This window comes from Schistocerca piceifrons, chromosome 2 (assembly GCF_021461385.2).
Source record: "Schistocerca piceifrons isolate TAMUIC-IGC-003096 chromosome 2, iqSchPice1.1, whole genome shotgun sequence".
Lineage (NCBI taxonomy): Eukaryota > Metazoa > Arthropoda > Insecta > Orthoptera > Acrididae > Schistocerca > Schistocerca piceifrons.
In genome coordinates this window covers 268,729,109-268,752,560 of record NC_060139.1, presented here as the reverse complement: position 1 = coordinate 268,752,560, position 23,452 = coordinate 268,729,109, and the positions used below count along the sequence as shown (strand labels likewise).

Sequence of the window (23,452 nt, the reverse complement as noted above, 5' to 3'; positions counted from 1 at the left end):
GCATGTCCACGGTTTCTTTATGAGCACTGACTATTTAATTTGAAATGTTCTTGGCTTATTGAAAAATGTGTGACTATAAGTTCATGAAACTCCAAAGATTTTCTGTTTTCATTTATAATCGTCATAATTTATTTTCAGTATGGGTCGTAGCTACCTCTGCACAGTTGAATGCTATACTCCCTGATATGTACGAGAATCGTCTCATTTTTGGGTTTATGAAACGAAAAACTGAATTTAATCTAATCTAATCTAACATAATATCTACTTTTCAGATTATATGCTAATTGGCCTTGAAATTAAGCACACTGAACCTTCGAGAACTTTGTAATTAAAGAATTTTTCAGTCTCAGTTATCATCTTGATCTTATCTACCACATATTGAATTATTAAGTTTTAGTGCCCACTTGCATAAGTTTTTATCAATCAAAGATAACTTCCACTTTTTCATTAGCATCAATATGAATCTTGTCTTTAACGATGTACATCCATAAATTGACATCACATACTCTTCCCAGTAACAATTCTCCAGATATTTTCTGTTTAAAATTATCACCATAAATCAGGACACCAAGATTTTCAAATTAAATTCAAACCCTACCAACGTTTTATTGCAATACTATGCATACAGTGTCTTGTGACATAAAAAAATGGCTCTGAGCACTATGCGACTTAACTTCTGAGGTCATCAGTCGCCTAGAACTTAGAACTAATTAAACCTAACTAACCTAAGGACATCACACACATCCATGCCCGAGGCAGGATTCGAACCTGCGACCGTAGCGGTCACGCGGTTCCAGACTGAAGCGCCTTTAACCACACGGCCACACCGGCCGGCCTCTTGTGACATAATAACTTTTAATGTATTGAATAGATTGTGGTTATTATGTCATTGCAAAAGCAAATTACAACTCTTGATATTTCAAGATCTCAAAACAGACACGAATGTTTACAATAAAAATAACATGTTTTTTAATATTTATTGTTAATAAACATAGTCACTGCAAGAACTTGACGCTCCTGGCAGCTTCCCCATTCCTGTGGCATTCAAGCTGGGAATATTTCCGGCAGCATTAGCTGTTCTCAATGTGAAGGCTACTGTCGCTGCCGGATTCTTGTTGCGTCAGTCGTGGAACAGAATAAAACAAATCTTTATGTAGTTACATGAAAACAGTACAAGTTACATTACCATGATATCATAGGGCATAAACATATTTAGACTTCAATTCGACTTACCATACATCGTTGCTGCAGGAAAAACCGGTGATGATACGACAACATTTCTATCGCTACAATTGATTGACTTAGGAATATGTTTAGTTTCCTTATAGCTTCTGTATTTCTCAATTGAGATGTCATGTTTGTTTTTGATGGACTGAGGGTCAGCTGACTGTCTCCTTGTTGGTTCTGGAGAATCAGTATGTCGAGTAACCGGTTTCTAGGGGTGTACTTCGTGAGATTATAGACCGTGTATTTATATGAGATTTTGTTAGAATTAACCAGACTGAGTTGATGTCTGACTATTTCGCCACAGAAGAACTAGTTTTACTTCCAAATTGGGTAAATCTGGAGAATGTGAGTCCATCTTGTCACTAAATTATGAAAACCATACACAATTATCTTTTAAAATTCTTTACTGGAGTTCACGACCGGTTTCACAAATTAAATTGCATCTTCAGGTGCTTCACTGTATACAGAGGAATGAAAGAACTTATCAGAAATTTATCCGTGCCAAGAAACAAGGCAATGAAAACGATAAGATCTGTATCTACTTACAGTAAAAGTTAATGTTCTATTTATACCGGATGAAGCCATTCCCAACATTTATATCCCGATAGTTAAAACGTCTGACTCACGAATGCGAGAGCATCTGTGATAAAATGTATTGGGGGCTATGGCCATCCCCAAACTAAAAAAGAACCCAGTAAAAACGTCAAAGTAAGAAAATAGTAGCTATTAAAATAATTTATAACAAAAAATAATTAAAGTATTTGGCAAAAACGCTGCGTTTGTAACGTTAAAAGAGAAACAGGTTCCAATAGTGTCACACCTTACCTCCATTGTGGACAGCATGGGGAGGAAGTGTTGCCGTTGCTGGCGCCAACTAACCGCTATCTGTTGCGAGGCCTACGCGGAAAGCCGCGCATCCGCAGTGTCGAAAACATTAAGTAAACAAATACCTTCATTGAAATGTTGGGGGCTGGTTGCACATTTTAAATGAACAAACTGCAATAATCAGAAATAATACACTCTGTTTCTCAGTCGCGCAAGTCAAATTACTGTCACAACTAATTTCAAAAGCCTTCCTAATATATTCTGGGGTCCTATATGCCAACACTATCCAATGCAGTCTCCTAATAATTAATAAAATTGTTTTCACAAATGAAAAGCCTTTTAAATTAATAAAAAAACAGTGGTAGGACTGGAAAACATCATTCATTTACCTAATCAGACTTGGCTAGGATGTTTCTGTGACGCAAATCTATCTGGTATGAGGGAAACGCTTCCTCCCCAGGGTGTCTACAATGGAGGTAAAGTGTGACATTATCGGCAACTGTTTCTTTTTTAGTGTTACAAACGCCGCGTTTTTGGTAAGTACTTTAATTATTTTTAATTATACATTTTAATAACTACTAGTTTCTTACTTTGACGTTTATACTGGATTCTTTTTTTATGTTCGGGATGACCTCAGCCCACAGTACATTTATCATAGACGCAATCACATCCGTAAGTCAGACGTTATAAATACCTGGATATAGATGTTGGGAATGATTTATCCAGTTTAAATAGAACCTTAATCTTTTGACTGTAAGTAGATACAGACCTTATCGTTTTTATTTGTCTGTTTCTTGTCATGGCTAGATTTCTGATAAGTTCTTTTATTCCTTAGTATACAGTGAAGCACCTTAAGATGCACATTTAATTCGCGAAACCGGTCGTGTTCTCCGATACAGAATTCTAACAGTCGCAGGGGTCTTGTTTATTCAAATCACTGTAGGATTAGGCTCTACATCTGTTCACTTTCCCTATAACCTTCTACAACCAAGTTATTACTCGTGAAAGTGTGGTAACATGACTAAGTACGATGTAAACATAGTCTGCTTCTTTTGACAGCTGTCACATTCCGTTCTGCCCTCGCCACGAAGCTTAGACCAATAGTGAGAAAGCAACTTTAATTCTATTTGTTGGAGCCTGCAGACTAACGGTGGGCGCCGCGATTTAAGCGCGAGTTTATCGATCATTAAAGTATGCCAACCCACTTTGAAATTAACACTGCACACGCATTTGTAACAGTTACCTCAAAAAGGTAAGCAACAAAAACACAACTGCAGCAGCAGTAATTTAAAAGAAAAATATAGTTTAAGTAAAAGAAAAAAACTTATATCTAATGGTGGGTCAACAAAGCTACAATGAAAGTTAATACTTCACTGCAATCAATTTTATTTATATAGCAAAACGTTAAGAAAAGATAAAGGAAGAAAATAGTCTTATAATGAAACAAACGATTTACATATGAACTGCTGAATTCTGTTAGTCTGTAACTGGGGAGAGCGCACAGCAGTGCAGCTTATCTGTTCGTTGCTGGAGAGGCGTGGAGGCGTGTTAAGATGACGGTGGAAGCTTATGATGTTACAAAAAAAATCAAATGGCTCTGAGCACTATGGGACTTAACTTCTGAGGTCATCAGTCCCTAGAACTTAGAACTACTTAAACGTAAAAAACCTAAGGACATCACACACACCCATGCCCGAGGCAGGACTCGAACCTGCGACCGTAGCGGTCGCGCTGCTCCATACTGAAGCGCCCAGAACCGCTCGGCCACACCGGCCGGCCTGATGTTACAGATAAAGTGATTACAGTCGTTCGTCGAAGTTCTGCGTCGAATTATGCTGGTAAAGTCTCTTCTCGGTCATGCTGCAACGTCATCTGCAGCGGCGTTTAACAGGCCACTGTCTGAATAGACGCTATTGTTGGTGATAATCCACAGTTTTAGCATGCTACGCTTCATTACTCGTTTTACACCCGCACTTCTCATTTTAGTATTTTTTTTACACCCGTACTTCTCATTTCAGTATTTTATACACCATCCGTGATAATTTTCGACCACTATATAAGCGTTCGTCACTTTTGCATATGACTGCCGCAATCGCAATTTCGCAGTCAGTAAAACCCTTCTTGCATCTGATCCATAACTGTAATTACGTTCACTGCGACAATTACACCTTCAAACGCTCGGCTGTTCATAAAGAAGACAAATACAGCACACAGTTTTATGGAGCCTTGGCTCTCGCGGTGCTGTTAAATGTTAAAGCAGTTTCATTTACACGGAGCAGTAGTATAATGTCAACTCGCGAAAGCATTGTTCGTATCATTTAAGACACACTACATTTAGTAACACTCAAACCGTACGATCTTTCTGTTCGTACTGATCACTTCAGCTTTGATTACGCACTGCGACGGTATTCCGAATAGTCACTCGTGGAGATTCACGATTTGCTATCTCGGCAAGTTTTTGCATCTCAGATCAACAATACGCGTCCCGCCACACTGCCGCACACACACTCGCACACCAACACTCTCCCATTGCATATCGCTGCTTAACTGTAACTTTCGATATCGCTCACTGTGCTTTCAGGTCTACAATTTACATAGCAGTTTTTCAGATCACAGTTGATATTACGAATTCAGATAAAATAAACAAAAGAATTTAAGTGGTTCCATATTCAAGTAACATCACGAAAGCATATTTATGCATTAGAGAAAATGAAATAAACTGCATTTACCTTCTAACATAATTATCAAAAATAGCTATGCTACACTATCAGAGATATGAATACTTAGTCCAAGAAAGCGAAAGAAATGATAGAAAAGAGAAAAAAATGCTTATCACTAACAGCTATATCTTCACAAGCGGCATCCTCTAGAGGTATCGCCGTATCTTCAGATCTGTCGAACAGTCGCGGGTTATGGGTGAGAAAATTAACCAACAGTAGATACAATATGATTCCTTGAGGTAACCCGCCCATCTAGAATCTCCATCTTCGGTGCTGGTTCTGAAAGTCAACATTGCAATCCCTGTTAGCTAGTAAGATTTAAGGTATTTCTGGAAGACTAGCATCTTCGTTATTTTGAAAAGTGTACAGAGGCTTTAAAGTTGTACTGTGTCGTATGTGACAGTTAGACCAACCTGTTAGTTTCTTATGCTCAATCCCAGCCTTTAAACATTATGTAAGTTTAAGCATTTGTTTTGCATATGATTTTCCCCTCTGTAATTGGCTTGTTCAAGTGTAAGTTATGAAGTAAGCTCTGATTATACATTCAAATTTTTTGTGCTGATGACATAGAACGAATATTAGCTGCAGGGCACACATGTAAAATATTTAAAAAATTAAATATATACAAAAACCAATGAAAACTATGATGCATTTCTGTCTTACAGAAAACTCTGTTGGCAGATACAACAAGATAAATAAATACAAAACGAATAAAATATTGCTCATTTGTAAATAACGTTGGACTTTTAAATTACAGGAAGTGGTACTGAGGGTCGCCAAGATGTTGCAGAGTGTGTGTACAATGGGAAGACATACTTAGAAGGCCAGCACATGGAAGTACCTGAGTCTGATTGCTTATCGTGTGTCTGTCAACAGGGATTTAATGGTAAGTAGCAAAATAACATCTGTCTCATAAAGAAATTACTTCCATTAGCTAATTCTGAAAAATGAAATGAAAATTTCAGCCCTAAACATGAACATTCGATATAACACAATATGAATAATGTGTTGTGCTACTTAATCCCATCTCTTTCCGCCTGTTGTGGTATATGTACTGCATGATTTGTCTATATCACTAAAGAACTGCTATGTGCATTAATACCTCAGATTCAACAATACTATATAACACAACAATATATGTCACACCTTCGTTTTTATATAGATTTCTTTGCCTAATTTTTCTGCTCTAGCACATACGTATTGTGTGTGTGTGTGTGTGTGTGTGTGTGTGTGTGTGTGTGTGTGTGTGTGTGTGGTGGGTGGGTGGGTGAGTGGATGGGTGGGTGGGTGGGTGGATGGGTGGGTGGGTGGGAGGGTGTGTGGGTGTATGTGTGTTTATGTTTGGGCGCTCTGTGGCGAAGATTATCACATCCGTGTGATTGTCAGCTGAAATAGTGGTCAAATCCGTTGGTAAATTAGCTGCTGCCATCTCGTCTGAATATAAAACACAGTCTACTAGAATGCGGCGCACTGTGATTCTCATACCACAAGCATCACACACTTGACGGCCCTCCCGCCAGAGCAAGAAGCCATGCATCAAAAGGCTGGTGTCCTTTATGAAGACGAATAAAGAGAACCTCATCACTTCTGCACAGCCTTCTTCCCATGTACACACACAACGCTTTATAGTTCAACAGTGAAGTGATAGCATGCAGAAGGTTGGCACACTGAACCACCTGCTTATTCGTGATACACCTGTTTGGCTGCTGAATCTGCCATTTCGTATGCGTCAATGTACATGTGCCGTGGTACCCAGTCGAAGGACATCTACTTCCTCAGCCTTTGTTGGTGGAGAAGGGCATCATAGATATTTGGACTACTTTATGTGCTCGGTAAAAGTACTGTAGAGAGTTAAGGACACTCAGACTATGGTAACAGACGAAGAATTTAGCAGTCGCAACACATCTTCTCAGCCCCAGTGCCCTGAAGATCGCGTATAATTAGGCGTAGAATACAGTGAATTCTTTTAGCAACTGAGTCTTCAGGACCCGGTCAAGAAAACCAACAGGGTAGGCAAGTGAGTCCCTCAGCTAAGACTCAACCACGAACTAAATTATGTAAAATATTCTATTAAAAACAGATGCAGGTGTGCATTCTGTTCTATATTGCACTAAATCCAAAATTACTCTGAACCTCTGCAGTTACCTTGGTGTAAGTCGATTCTAACCTTGGATTTGGGCCTATACTTGCCCCACACCAAGGTGCTGCAGCACAAGCTCAAGCGGATCCCAAACGGCCCTGTTGCTCGTGAACGACTGGAGAAAAGATGTTCACAGCTGGAAGGCAACTGTGTGTATACTGGTGATTTTGGAGCAGTGAGGATCTTATATGCTTGAGGTACCATGAGGAGCTGCCGAGGGATGGTTCCCCGGTCTCAGCATAGCGACTGGGTGTGGGACTGGTCCTCCAAGCATCTCCCCTCACGGCAGCTAGCGTCATTGATTTTTTGGTTAAGCAGGTCTCAATGATCCTTATACCGTGCACTCATAATCTAGCCATGATGTCACAGAAACCATATACAACTGGTGCAGACGCACCCTGTCCACTCCCCAAGACATGTGGGTAACGTACCTTCAGATACTGAGTACTTTCTGGGATGTTGCCTTCAGGTCCTTTTAGGTGAAGTAACCACAACTTCGAATCAAAAATGAAGCTCAGAAACCTCACGAGTCTGTAAAATGTGGATTGTTGTCCCTGCTGTCCAAGTCAGGCAAATTACAAATGCGAAAAACACAATTAAAATTAAAGCACACATACACACTTACCCAGAAAACCCTCTTTGACAGCGCACTCCTAGCACCTCTTCACTGCAAGTTGTAACTGACAGATTGCTGTTGATGTGTTGGAGGAGGAACAGAATACTGCAACATCGTCCACAAATAAGGGACATTGCACAGGACTCCTTAACTTCAACATTATACTTGCATCTGTATACGGAGGGGTTGGAGAACGGCAATTGGTGGGGTGGATGTAAGTTAGCTGTTACTTCTGTCTCGGTACAAAGTTCACCATTTCAACTGCAGACGGATCGTGGAATACGTGCTTCAGAAGATTCTCCAGGAGAAAAGCTCGTAACATGACTGGGCATCGTTAGATTCTATATGACCTGCGTATTGTCTGCTAAGCAACACGGAGCTTAATCGTTCATGATGGAAAAGATCTAAATCCATGCCATATCAGGGAGACCTGCCTATATTGTACCAGCTCCAAATTAGTACCACTACTGTAAAATTCGTACCTCTTGTACAAACCGACATTTAGTGAGGTCAAGATTAACTACATAGTTCAAAGAGTCTTATTGTCAGCTATGAGTTCTGCGTGTTGAGGAACAAATCATGTAAAGGCAACATTGACTTTGCTGTAGTTTTCAAATAACTTTTTGTGCATGGGGAAAGAGAATCACTGTTTTAAGGTAATTGGCAACATAATGTTTTATTTATGGGTGAATGTACATGAATTATCCTTTGTTTTCCGACAGTCATGAACCTATGTCGTCGTGGTTCGCTTGTACGAAACTGGCAAAGAGAAAATGGCGACGTGGCCCATAATATACCGCTATAATTTTCCTGTGTTGTAACGATGTAGTTTAAGATATTTGCTCGTATAATGACCTTCAAAACAAGCATTTAGAATGTTGTTTAGAACTGATGTGGTGAATTTTCAGGTGTGTTTTTTGACTTCAGTAATTAATGAAATCATTATTTTGTATTTGATTGCGGTAAGAGAAAGGCGTTATGGCAATTGGGTCACTGATAAATTGCGTTTAGCTGCAACAGTACATCTAAACGAGGATAATCGATTAAATGAATGTGGACGTACACCGGTGTCCAAAATTAAACCAATAACGGAAATTTTGCAGCGTTGCGTTTATTTCGCCACGAAACAGTGTAAACAAGCGACAGTAAAGTAGAAACAATGTAAAGAGCACAGAACGTAAACAACTACAACACGCATAACGACAGACAAAAATGTGCTTCGTTTTTTCCAACTTAACGGATTTGCACCTATATTCCGACAACTGGTTAATGTGCTCAGCATTGGGTGTGACCACCTCTGGCACCGATATAGGCCTGACAACGACGGGGAATGCTGTGAGTGACGTCATCAATCTCATGTTAAGACAGTACGCCCATTCTTCCTGAAGAACTGCTCGTAAGTTTTGGAGAGTGGTTGATGGATGCTGACGTCATACGACCTGTCTCCCCAGCGCATCCCAGACTTTCTGTATGGGATTCAAATCGGGAGAGCGAAAAGGCCACGCCACGCATGCAGTTTCTTCCGTTTCCAAGAAAATATCAACCACCCGTGCTCTATGAGGTCGAAATTTATCGTCCATCAGTACGAAGTGTGGGCCTACGTCACCTCGCAACAACCGCACATGAGGTCCCAAGATCTCGTCTCGATACCTGACAGCACTTAAACCTTGCCGATTCAGCCGTACAGTTTCATGAAGAGGCATTCGAGTGGTCAGCATAATCCCTGCCCACACTATTAGGGATCCTCCTTGATATCGGTCTCTTCCCACATTTGTATTTCTAAATCGTGTTTCACGTTCCCTCCAGATATGAATGCATCGAGAATCACTCTCCAGACTAAATCGGGACTTATCTGCGAGAAGAACATTGGCTCACTGTTCGACCGTCCAGGTGGCATGTTGACGACTCCTCTCTAGACATTCCCTTCTGTGAAGACGCATCGTCAGAGGTACCCATACAACAATAAAGGACACTCTGCCGAAGCCTTCTGCACACCGCTTGCCTCGATACAACACGCACAGTGGATACTGCGAGGTCAGATGCCAGTTGCTGTGCACTACTAAGGCACTACCGTCATGCCCTGACGGCCAAATAACGGTCCACCCTTTCTGATGTCACAAGTGGTCGGCCCTGCCCTGGTCTTCGGGAATACTGTTTCGGTCTCCATAAAGTGTCGGCACGTCAGAGAAACAACACAACGATTCACTTCAAGCCATCGGGCCACGGCAGTTTGCTTCTATTCTTCTTATGGTCCTCCACCGCAGGGTGTCTGGTAGGCGACTTCTCTGTGGCATACTGCACAGTCTGTGATTGTGTACACAGCGATTGTGGATGTGAGACTACCCGGCAAACACTATCCCGTTTGATAGGTGCCCTGACATCATCGTTGACGTAGTTGTCCACTGAAAGGAATGCCACCTTCCGTGCAGATCACGACTGTACGAACATCTGTTGACATTTTGTGTGAGTATACCGTGAATTAGACACAACACAGGGAAACAGCGGTTTTGTTGCTTTAATTTTGGACCCCAATGTATATGAAACAAGCCTAAGTCAAAAAGCAAGAGGCATAGTGAAGACAGAAGCAAAAATGAAAGCCGGGATTTACAAATTTTTGGCCACAGTAAAGCGTTTTCCAGTGCAGTTGGAAACGAATTAGAAATCCACAATCTTACATTTGAACAGACAATGTTCGGTTTAAGCCTGTGGGATGTAATGAAACACGAAACGGACTGCCTAATAAATTTCAATGCAGAATATGCCTTAACCAGGCAAAAAGTGCCCTGAAGCTGTACATCCAAGAAATATCGCCAAATCCGGGGGGAAAGGTGAAAGCTACAAGCAAAGCTTCAATGCCTAGCCAAAAAAAGAAATTAAAAGATCCAATCGAAGCAAAGGAAAATAAATGTAGAACTACAGCTCCACTTGTAGAAATACAGTGTTTCGGAGGCTCATTAACAGAACAGAAGAATGGTATAGCGAGTTGTGTGAGGAAGAGCAAATGGAAGAACTGATCAAATGTATGAAGTGCAAAATGTGGATTCATGCGACGGCTGCAGGGGTGCGAAAAGGGGTGGTAAATTCCTATTGGTACGCATGCAAATAATATTAAAGCACTACAACACGGAACATGTACTTAAAAGTAGTCTAGTAGATATTTTCAAGCTCAGGGACGTAGTTTATAAGTGTGGTATGAGTTATGGACGCACTGGTACACGCAAAATCTGCAACAGGTTTCCTGATTTGTACCAGATACAGGCGTTTAGAAAGTTAATCGTCGAATGTTTATTTTTCACAGAATTTCCATTCTTTACATCATATACTAAGAACAACAACCTGCAGTTGAAACTGGCATTGTTTAAAAAAGTTTCTAACGCACAGTTTGGTTTAACATAAATTAAATCTCAAAAGTAGTACAGTTTCAATAACTCTCCCCTAACGGAGCCAATTATAGGGCAAAAACTGAGTTAGTTTTCGGAAACTTTTTATAATTTATTGAATCATAATCAGTCTCCAATACAACAGGAAACATATTTCATAAATGTTTCGTAGTTTTCTTTTTGACAAAGCGCTTCATAATTGAGTCACTTCTCTACATCTGTACGACTAAGTTCATTTTATGGTATTTTACGTGTAGTAATTTTACATTTGTATTCAAACGATTATTCTACAATGTACACTAAAGTGCTTTGAAGTGGGTTCAAGACACAACTTTCAAACTATATTTCTATCCTTCCACTCTCAAATAACGTATAAGACAAATGAACACTTAACTCTTTCCTACATCATTCTGATTTCTCTTGTTTTATTGCGACGGTTTTTGCTACCAGCGTAGCCTAAGTTGGAGGAAATAAAATATTTTGCAATTCTGAGGAGAGTAGGAGGTGAAGGAAGAAGCTGGCGAGATAAATTTCTACAGATTTTAATTTACATTGACATAGTGTTTAATTTCTAGTAGCCTGGAGTAACAATTAATAACTGTAAAGGCAGATGGAGTAATATACACATTGAATTCACCCTCCATCCTTTGACCAACATACAAATTACACACGAAAAACTGAGCAGAAGATCAAGCAGGAATACTACTTTTTTGCTATCAGCCTACTTACTGGTTTCATTAGCTTCACATTAAGTTGCTCTCCCGTGCTAGTCTCATCTCAGTGTAGCATTCAACACCCAACAACCTCAATAATTTGCTGAGTATATAGTAATCTCTGTCTTCAACTGCGTTTCTTGATCTCTACGACCCCCTATAGTACTACAGAAGTTGTTTTCTTGTGTCTTAACACACCCACTATCATCATGACCAATCTTCTAGTCAGTACTTTGCACATGCTTGTTTCCTCGACGATTCTGTAGAGAACCTCTTTATTACTTATCTCAACAGCCCACTTAAGTTTCAACACCCTTCTGCAACATCATATCTGAAGTGTTTCGATTCGCTTCTTTCCGGTTTTCTTGTAGTCTATGTCTCCTTCCCGTATAATGCTGTGCTCTTGACATATTTCAACTTTTTCAGGAACTCTGGATGGACCGTGGTGCCGGAAGTTCAGCTGTGACTTCACTTTGGGACACAGGCCCTCAGAACTGGCCTCGTGTGCGCCAGTCTTCTGGAGAACCAGCAAGTGCTGTCCCATCAGCTGGCACTGCCGTAAGTGCTACTATCATGGGTGACATTTTTATAACTGATAATCCAAAGCTAGAATACTTGTACAACAGTATTTTCGAGACATTATCATAAGGAATCAAATTCTTGAAACAACCCACTGTATAATAGTGTTAATATACAGGGTGTCAATTTTAAGTTCACAAACCAGAATAACTCGAAAAATAAGCTTTGCACGAAAAAATATGTAGAATGCAAAGTTGATTATTTTCGAGGGAGACATATGCTGATGCTAAAATTAGCCCGCCAGCCCAGCCCCCTGGGGTGGGGCGGGAGGCAACTTCAAAATTTCAAATGGGAACTCCCATTTTTTTTATTTCAGAATCAGATTCTACATAAAAAACTACGTACATTTTGTCTTAAACATTTGTTTTGATTCTTGGTATTTGGCGCTGTAATTCAAGAAAATCCATGTTCTCATTTTTGCGTGGAAAATGGTTGCCGATAAATAAAAAGTCCTTATTTACTTCGTAAATTTGATTCTCTAAAACTGAAACTCTCCCTCTCTCCCCATAGGGTGGGGTTTGAGAGAGAGGAATTAGAGTTTTACAATTGTTGACCTGAATCTGCGGAAAAAATTAATACAGTATTACATGAACCAGATTATAAATAGCAATAATATAAAAAAATACCAAATTATAAATTTACTGCCGCCTGTTATTGTAGTGGATTTACTACTGTATTAAATTTTATTTCTGTTATTTTCTTTTATAGCTTCTGCTAACGACACTTTGGTCAGGGGCTCTGAATCTCCAACTGAAAATGGTCAGTATTTCCTTAATTAGATATAATGCTTTCTGACTAACGCTTTTTTAAGCTGTTAAGGAGCTATTTATCTATCATGATGAATGATGGCAAATGGTTCAAATGGCTCTGAGCACTATGGGACTTAACATCTGAGGTCATCAGTCCCCTAGCACTTAGACCTACTTAAACCTAACTAACCTAAGGACATCACACACATCCATGCCCGAGCAGGATTCGAACCTGCGACCGTAGCGGTCGCGCGGTTCCAGACTGAAGCGCCTAGAACCGCTTGGCCACTACGGCCGGCCATGATGAATGAAACTGAGTATTTTACATTTCACAGTTCCCTAACTGCTCCTTAACTAGCTTGTGTTTTGTTTATTTTAAAACTTTATTTAGCATATCACGACATTCACATAAGTAATGTTGACAGATTTTAAAACATCTCTGTTTAAATTTAGTATACAAGTAAAATTATTTTTCTGTTAATTCCTATTGAATTTTGCTGTTTCTGTTGTCAGTCGTTATATGCTGAAACGCATGTTTACATCGCGTTTGCCACTGTTTGAGTACTCTTGTACAGGGCAGTAAACAGTTCAGTGCAGACACAGCGAAATTCAGGTGTGATTCAAAGAGTAAAGGGATTCCAAATATCTAGTCAATATGAATAGATTCTTTTACCCATAAACCGTGACTTAATGCTGTACGGCGCGATGAATACAATAAACTTTCCCTGTAAGTTCCAGCGAAGTGGTTCACACTCACAAACTTTTTAAGCAATTTTAAGCAGTTGGGTACATGATAACTTCGTTTCTTAAAAAACCAAATGGCTACAGTAAACAGAATGCACTCCTAGTTGCATTGTTGCTATTTTTCTATTGCGCCAATAGTAAAAGGCTGACAACTAGTGCGTTTTTACTTCCAGTAGCTGAAGTGCCTATGCAAGTAGAGTTGTAAGTCTTTCTTTCTAGTGCCCGTCTCTTTGGTCACTTTGTAATCTGTACATTCCATCTTGACAAAAACATTTCATATTGTTTTCTGCGCCTGATTCAAGGGCGTCCATACGATAGGGGAGGAGGGGGGGGGGGTGCACTGTTTATAATACGAGGGTTGGAACTTGAATAGTGGCAACTATTTATTCACAACCGACACAAAACAGTTACATGTTTGCACCTGTTACTGCCCTTCAAAGTAGTCACCAGCATTGTGTAGAATCCGTTTCCAGCGATGTGGAAGGCGTAGTATACCGTTAGCAGAGCCTATTCTGTTGATGGTGCGAATGGAGCGGTCTACTGCCTGTCGAATGTCTGGAACAGTTCTGAAGCGAGTGCCACGAAGTGGTTCCTTCATCTTCGGAATCAAATCAAAGTCACAAGGACTTAAGTCCGGGGAGTATGGTGGATGGTACAGTACTTCCCATCCCATCGACCGAACAGAGCAGCCACAGCTTGCGTTGTATGCGCCCGCGCATTGTCGTGCAAAATGATGGGTGGGTTGCGCAGAAAGTGTCACCGCTTCTTTCGCAAAGCTGGTCGCAGGTGATGCTCCAAAAATGAACAGTAAGACTGTGCATTGACGGTCTGCCGTGGAGGAACATAATGCATTAGGATAACACCATCACAATCGTACACGAGAATCACCATAACTTAAGACCGCTCCATTCGCACCATCAACTGAACAAGCTCTGCTAAAGTGAATAAATAGTTGCCACTATTTAAGTTCCAACCCTCGTATTTTAGAAGACGTATGGTGACGTATGGCCACAAAAAAGTTCCAGTTCCGACCCGATAAAAATCCTGCGTAATGCCGACTTTTGCATCATTTTCTTGAAAAAAAAAAAACACCTGACTAGACTTTATATTTTACCCTTCTCAAAGACCAAAAGGGGGAGGGTGTCCCCCTCCCCTGTTTCCAGAGTATGGGTGCCCTTGATCTGATGAGGTACTTTTCCGGCCTCGCACTTACACCATGTCAGTTTCAACGAAATACCGCTTGTTTGGTGTCCCATAACATAATACGTAGTGGGAGAACCTGTTTGTTTTTCTTAAAGACATTCGATGTGGACGACGGCCAGAGCTGCGTTACCTAAGTATTACTCAAGTTAAACCATGTTATATATACTTCACTGAGAAATTAATACCACAGCAACCGAGAAGAACAGTAACCAGACTTCGAGACAGCCGCCCATTATTCAGTCAACTGTACCTACAGGGTAAAAGTTTTTCTATACGCTCCATGAAGAACGAGGATGGCTGATAACTGAGTCACTTTTCCACGCACCACCTGATCGCAGGGGTACCGCTAAAACACACACGGCACTGCAAATATGAGTGATATCGGTATTGAGAAACAGCGGACATGGCTAAAATTGAAAAACGCTCCAGAGAAAGATAGAAACCATGTCAGATTTTATAGAGAACTGGAAGCTATGTTCGCTCCCATTTTAACCATAATTCACTGTATGTGCCTCGAACAAAAAATTACGTCCAGTGGTTCGAAAGCCTCTTTTTTACATCGTGCTTCTAAACAACATAGGCACTCCAATATCGTATTTATCTGCCAACACTGGGCAAGCGACTTTTAATTAAAATGTCTTCCGTGTACGGGAATGTAGATAACGAATGTACGAGTGCAGGTTGTGGAGATGTGGTAGGCAACATATGGAAGTCTGGTGTGACTTTGTGTCGTGCTCGGATAGCCAAACGGTAAGGTGACTGCTTGCGATAAGCTGGAAATCCTGGTTCGAGGCCCGGTCTGGCACAAGTTTCCAATGTCGTCGTTCCATTATACATGTGATGGTTGTCCATATTCGCAAATGGGAATACATTTCATGTATTTCTTAACGGCTCTAGTCGCGTGCACTCGTGTCCGAAGAAACTTTGTATTGTACTTCTGAAGAACACAGGCACTGCAGTATCGTACATAAATGTAGACGAGTAGGAAAAACAAACCCGTAATGTTCGAATACAACATTAATAGTGTGCTCCTTGACACAGTCACGTCTATTAAATCGTACATAAATTTTTAGTTGGTGTAATGAATAGCAGCTGGCTCTAAATGTAAGCCAATGTAGACGAGTAGGAGAAACAAACCCGTAATGTTCGAATACAACATTAATAGTGTGCTCCTTGACACAGTCACGTCTATTAAATAACGAAGTGTGCCGTCGGAAAGCGATATGGGATGGAAGGAGCATCTAAGGATTGTAGCAGGGAAAGCGGATGGTCAACTTTGGCTTATTCGGAGAATTTTAGGAACGTGTGAGTCATCTGTAAAGGAGACCGTATATGGGACCCATTATTGAGTACTGCTCGAGTGTTTGGGATCCGCACAAGTTTGGATTAAAGGAAGACATCGCAGTACTTCAGAGGAGCGCTGCTAAATTTTTTACTGATAGGTTCGAAGAATACGCATATGCAATGAAGCGCCAAAGAAACGTATAGGCGTGCCTATTCAAATACAGAGATACGTAAACAGGCAGAATATGGCTCTGCGGTCGGCATCGCCTATATAAGAGAACAAGTGCCTGACGCAATTGTTAGGTCGGTTACTGCTGCTAGAATGGCAGGTTATCAAGATTCAAGTGAGTTGAACGTGGTACTATAGTCGGCGCACGAGCGATGGGACACAGCATCTCCGAGGTAGCGATGAAGTAGGGTTTTCCCTTACGACTATTTCACGAGCGTACCGTGAACATCAGGAATACGCTAAAACATTAAATCTCCGACATCGCTGCCGCCGGAAAAAGATCCTGCAAGAACGTGACCAACGACAACAGAAGAGAATCGTTCATCGTCACAGAAGTGCAAAACTTCCGCAAATTGCCGCAGAGTTCAGTACTGGGCCATCAACAAGTGTCAGCGTGCGAACCATTTTACGAAACATCATCGATATGGGCTTTCGGAGCAGAAGCCCCACTCGTGTACCCTTGATGACTGGATGACACAAAGCTTTACACCTCGCCCGGGCCCGTCAATACCGACATTGGACTGTTGATGACTGGAAACATGTTGCCTGGTCGGACGAGTCTCGTTTCAAATTGTATCGAGTGGACGGACGTGTACGGGGGTGGAGACAACCTCATGAATCCCTGAATCCTGCATGTCAGCAGGGGACTGTTCAGGCTGATGGAGGCTCTGTAATGGTGTGCGACGCGTGCACGTGGATTTATATGGGACCCCTGATACACCTGTGTACGAGTCTGACAGGTGACACGTATGTAAGCCTCCTGTCTGATCATCTGCATCGATTCATATCCTTTGTGCATTCCGACGGACTTGGTCAATTCCAGCAGGACAATGCGACACACCACACGTCAGAGTGGCTCCAGGAACACTCATGTGACTTTAAACACTTTCGCTCGTTACGAAACTCCCCAGACATGAATATTATTGAGAATATCTGCAATGCCTTGCAACGTGCTGTTCAGAAGAGATATCCACCCTCTCGTACTCCTACGGATTTATGGACAGCCCTGCACGATTCATGATGTCAACTCCCCCCCCCCTACACTACTTCAGACATTAGTCGAATCCATGCCACGTCGTATTGCGGCATTTCCGCCCGCTCGCGAGGGCCCTACACGATATTAATCACGCGTACCAGTTTCTTTGGCTCTTCATTGTATTAGGGAGATGCTTTGGGAACCCAAAAGGGAGTCCCTAAGGGAAGTGACGTTATTTTTGGGGAACGCTCTTGAGAAAATTTAGAGGCTGAGATTTGAAGCTCATTGCGGAACGATTGTATTTCCGCCAACGTACATTTCGTGTAATTACCAAGAAGATAAGATAAATAAGGGCTCACACGGAGACATATAGATAGTAGTTATTCCCTCGCTCTATCTGCGAATGCGATAGGGAAGGCAGTGACTAATAGTGTTACAGGTTACCCTCCGCCACGCACCATAAAGTTGCTTGCGGTGTATCTATATAGATGTAGATTACTGTTGTCAACAGCAGATACCGTGACTGAATGGAACAAGTCTGTTTCCAAACAAGGCACGCGACATTTGCAGTTTGTGCAGATATTTTCAGTGAAATACAGATAAGTACGAATGCAATAGAGAGATTGAATTAAATACTCAAATCAGCCATTCCTAGGACTTAGGCAGGTAGACGCGTGGATAGCTTCAGGAGGAACTTGCTCGCCCAGTCTGAATCCAACATTTTACTGACATAAAAAATGATACAGTCAATTAATACGCACAACAGAGAGCCTATTTTGCTCTGCTACTTCGAACTTCGACCCGTGCACCGCCATCTTTGTTTTCTTAGTTTGTTCTACGTACCTCAGAGCTGCCACTGGCTCTGTTAGTTCGACCTGTGACTCTCTGCTGCACTATTTTTGTTCTCATTGTTCGATCTATGTAGCCCACTTGGTGCTAAAGTCAAAGATCCAGAATGAGTTTTTCACTCTGCAGCGGAGTGTGCGCTGATATGAAACTTCCTGGCAGATTAAAACTGTGTGCCCGACCGAGACTCGAACTCGGGACCTTTGCCTTTCGCGGGCAAGTGCTCTACCATCTGAGCTACCGAAGCATGACTCACGCCCGGTACTCACAGCTTTACTTCTGCCAGTATCTCGTCTCCTACCTTCCAAACTTTACAGAAGCTCTCCTGCGAACCTTGCAGAACTAGCACTCCTGAAAGAAAGGATATAGCGGAGACATGGCTTAGCCACAGCCTGGGGGATGTTTCCAGAATGAGTTTTTCACTCTGCTGCGGAGTGTGCTCTACCATCTGAGCTACCGAAGCACGACTCACGCCCGGTACTCACAGCTTTACTTCTGCCAGTTGGTAGAGCACTTGCCCGCGAAAGGCAAAGATCCCGAGTTCGAGTCTCGGTCGGGCACACAGTTTTAATCTGCCAGGAAGTTTCAAAGTCAAAGATGTTTGAACTATGAACCACTGGTTCTCCTTTTTTTGCTGCTAGGTCGATCCCTGACCGCAAAGATATGACAAAGTAGTTCGATCTCTGATTACCTGCTCCTGTTCTCATAGTTCATGCTGTGTATAGAATGAGTTTATAGTGTATGAATTGATGAGTGGCTGTCGTCTAGCTTTTGAGACACATACGGGCTTACAATCCCATACTACAGTGCTCTCTTTATCGAGTAAGAAGCTTTTATCGCATTTTACAGGTAATGCCAGTTTACATTGCTTTACATTGGAAACTGTATGCAGTTGGCATGAAATTAAGCAAAAAACAGTTGATTTGCAGGCATCGCAAACAGATAATAGCTTTTTTCGTATTTTAACATTTTGCGAGAAAAAAAAAGCTGTAGTTGCATCCATTGACACACTAAAATCAATCATTTACACTGGTGTGGGAACATCAATCAGGAAACTTTCCCATTACGGGTTGGTTCCCGGCAAAGTAGTTCGCTGAAACTTGGGCCATACTTAGAAAGAACTGTAACAGTTTCCAGCTGAAAGAGATACGCAGTGACACGAACAGAAATTACACTTTTATCAAAGACAGTAATTACGCTGAAGTCACCGTAATTGTTGATGATCCGCAAGATATTAAAAAATGCAGGACATGGTTCTTAATAGGGTGTCTGACTACCAAGTCCGCCGTGGTCAGTGCGGCGGTCTGCCACGCCAAGGGGCCCGGGATCGATTCCCGACTGGGTCGAAGATTTTCTCCACTCAGGAACTGGGTGTTGTGTTGTCCTCATTATTATTCCATCATCATCAGTGGAAGGCAACGGGAAACCTCCACTGCAACCACTTCCCTAGACGCTCATGCGGTGGACCTCTTTGACGAGCTTGCCCCATCACAAGACCTGCAGTAAGGCAGAACACAAAGTTAAGTTGACTACCATGGACAGCAATACATGCTCTGCACAGCGCTCGATATCACAAGGTTGGTATGGAGCTCTAATGGTAGGGCATTACATTCCCCAGCAGCGTGGCTGACAACTGCTGGGTCGTCGCTGGTGCACGTGAACGTGCTGCAGTATACCTCTCGAACGCACCCCAAGCGTATTAGATGTCATTTAATTCGGAGGAACTGGCATTGCAGTCCATTCGCTGAATAAGCTCTCGCTTCAAGAGCTCGCGCACCTGTGCTGTTCAATGGGGTCGCGCATTGTCATCCGTAAAATGAAGTCAGATCCTACTGCACCCCCGAAACGACGCACAGAGTCACAATAACGTTGCCCAGTGAGTGTACCGTGATCAAAGATTTGGAGGCCAGGTTGCCCATGCAGCATTATACTTCCATCACCAGGACCACCAAAACGAACATGTTTGACAAGGTTCCTAGGTGCGTTAAGTGTTCCTACCTCTCGCCTTAGGTACACCCAGAATCACTCAGACTGAACCTGCTCTCATCCGAGAAGAGCGTGCGGACCTACTTCTCGTTGGACCAGTGCCTGTGCCCTTGGCACCATCGCACACAGCGCCGCCGACGTGTGAGTGTCAACAGAATACAGCGTATTCGTCATCGAGCAGAGAGAACACCCCGTGCCACTGTAGGGCATGAGATTCCATGCCTGGTAGTCCTGTTAAATGTAGTTGCAGTTATTTGTCGCGGGTCCTTTCTTGCTTGTTGCGCAATGTACCAAACATTTGCTGCTATAGTAGATCGTGGTAGACCACCTCTTCTTTAGGTAGCTCAGGCTGTGCTTTGGAACGCTTCTCATGCACGTGAGACAATGCTGTGAGCAATACCAAACTCCTGGGCTCCACTCGTCGCAATTCGTTATTCTTCCAATTTCCTTTTGTGTCTACCCAGTGTGACATCATCCAAATGTTGTTGCTGGGCCTTGTTATAATGCCGAACACCATCACTGTGCCCCGCAAATGCTCGCTGACTGAGCATGCTATCGTTACACGTACGTTAAACTGATTCATGTTGCGGGGCCAGACCCATTTGGAGCTACTGTCACGCTGACTTCACACTATGTAACGTCCAACTTTCTGTGCACGACTGGCAGATCTCTGACAACATACTCCCGCACTTCCATTCATTCCCACCATACAGCTAATATGTTATTTTATTTAACTCGTCCTTAAGTCTTTCAGAGCAGTGTATTTTATTTTGCTACATGTGAAAGTATTTACTAGCACAGTGTAAAGCGTTTTCTTTACTTAGGAGATCTGCTCTAAAAATTCTGGAACTTTCTCCATAAAATTTTTCTAAGCTTACCTTTCACTTATTGTGCATGGTCTCCTTCGAAATACTCTCCTCCACAATTGATACACCGCTCCCTTTCCACTTCCGGAAGCAGTCTTGGTACGCCTCTTAGCGGATCGCGCGAAGCGCCGTCAGCGAATTTTCTTTTATCTCGTGTGTTGTTGCAAACCTTTGTCTTTTCTACGGGGCTTTCAACTTTGGAAATAAAAAAAAATCCGCCCGGGCCAGGTCTGGATAGTACGGAGGATGAGGCAGCACACTTCGTTTTCTGTGCAATAGTGACCCACCAACAGGGATGAATGTGCTGGTGTGTTATAGCGACGAAAAGCTATGAATTGTCAGGCTGTTTCCTTCTCAAATTCTCTCGCAGGCTTCACAAAACGTCCCGACAGTACCATTGATTAACATTTTGTCCCTGCAGCACGAATTCATGATGAACTAATCCTTCAAAGTCAAAGAAAACTATCGACATGGCTTTGACATTTATCCTGACCTGACGAGCTTTGTATGGTCTTGGAGAACCTTTCCCGACCCATTATGAAGACTGAATCTTGGTCTCAACACTATAACCGTAAACCCACGTCTCATTACCAGTTATGATTCTCTTAAGCAACATCTCGGTCTCATTTGCACGATCCAATAGCCCTTCGCAGATTCCGCAGCGAAGGACTGTCTCGTTTTCACTCATGAGCCATGAGAAGAACTTGGCCGCAACGCGATGCATTCCAAGATACCGTGTCAGGATTTCATGACATGATCCAACTGAAATGTTACGTTCTTCTGCAATCTCTCGGACAGTTAGTCTTCGATTGGCACGCACAATTTCGTTAACGTTCCTGACATGAGCGTCGTCGGCAGACGTCGAAGGGCGTCCTGAACGAGGGTCATTTTTAACTTCAGTCCGTCCATTTTTAAACCGTGTGAACCATTCGTAACACCGAATCGGCTTAATCACTCATCACCGTAGGCTTCCTACACCATTTTGTGTGTCTCTGTAAAGGTTTTCTTGAGTTTCACGTAAAATTTAATGCAGAAGCATTGCTCTTCTACCTTTGCCATCTCTAAATTCGCGAACTGCGTGACACAGCGTTTTACTCAATACAGCACTGAACAGTAACTAACAGACATACAACAATGAAACTTCCGGCAGTTACACATTAAACACAGGTGTGGGCAGGGATGCCAACCGCATTTCGCTCCAGCACACCATTGGCGCGAAATTACGAATGTTCCGGAGTTTTTTGAACATACCTCGTACTATGTACCACAGTACGACAGTTATTGCAAATTGCGTTCAATGGAAGGAGGCTACAGTAAGTGAAGTTTCGCCCCCTGACGCGTTTAGAAGCTTTTCCGTAATGCTTCACCTTATCAAGCACCATGTTAAGAAGGAAGATGATAGTGCATCGTGTTCTACTTAAGAAATATATAGTTGTCATTATTGACTGGCTAATATAGCTTTTTATAATTTTCGATTGTAGGCCTACTTGACATTACGTTCCACTGGTGGTACAATAAAAGAACTATCATCAACGTTTTTTGAAATTTTCAATTCTGGCTCACCTCACAAAGCACCTTTTTAGGGGGCAAGAAGATAATGCATCCTGCTTGCTGTACTTTACAAATGTTTCGACGTTGTTTTATGTCTGAATAGGCGCGGATCGTGATTGACATACTGGGGAAGTTTGCAACATATACCGATCAGAACTATGGTACCAGAGCTGTGCAAGAAGTTTACAGAATGTATCTCCTTTAATTTTCGTAATCAGTTATTAAATAATACTAAAAGATAACTTTAAGATGAGATATATGGCATGTTTAGCCGCCAATATCACATTTCCTAACACTTTAGCACAACAAATCATACAAAAAGTGGCGCTTTTTGGGGAGGTCTTTAATGCGATGTATCACCTGAATTGCATATTTTTGTAACACGCAAGTATAACTACGAAAAGCACCAAACAAAACATGTTGTCTTCGTAAACACTTTGATCAACATAGCGGCTGCTCGTTTCGCTTCTGTCAACCAATCATATAACAGGATCTGTGACGACACGAATACGTCACTGTTTTGACGACACGGACTCTTTCCCATACACTGGCGGAATTTGCGTGAAGAACTGCAAGTTCTCCACTTTACCAAACGAATGGTCGTCAAATGTAGTTATTCAATCAGCTTTAAACTCTTCAAGTGGTTCTGCTGTCTCTAGATGCATAATGTTCAAATCATCTGCTTTTAGATACAATATAACCACTGTTTCTAAGTAGATCCAAATGGGAACGGAGGTTTATAAACAGATCTTTTCGTATATATTCTAATGTAGTAAACGTCCTAGCATCCATCATTATCTGCGAGTACAACACCATGT

General features: G+C 42.0%; 1 protein-coding gene across 1 annotated transcript in view; it reads left to right on the top strand.

The window, feature by feature from the left end:
• Nucleotides 1–23,452, top strand: part of LOC124776726 — a 133,404-nt gene that overhangs the window by 95,864 nt on the left and 14,088 nt on the right. The window contains exons 5-7 of the mRNA XM_047251845.1: nucleotides 5,530–5,658; nucleotides 12,048–12,179; nucleotides 12,909–12,959. Coding sequence (XP_047107801.1) covers nucleotides 5,530–5,658; nucleotides 12,048–12,179; nucleotides 12,909–12,959 — 312 coding nt within the window. The remainder of the gene's footprint in view (nucleotides 1–5,529; nucleotides 5,659–12,047; nucleotides 12,180–12,908; nucleotides 12,960–23,452) is intronic.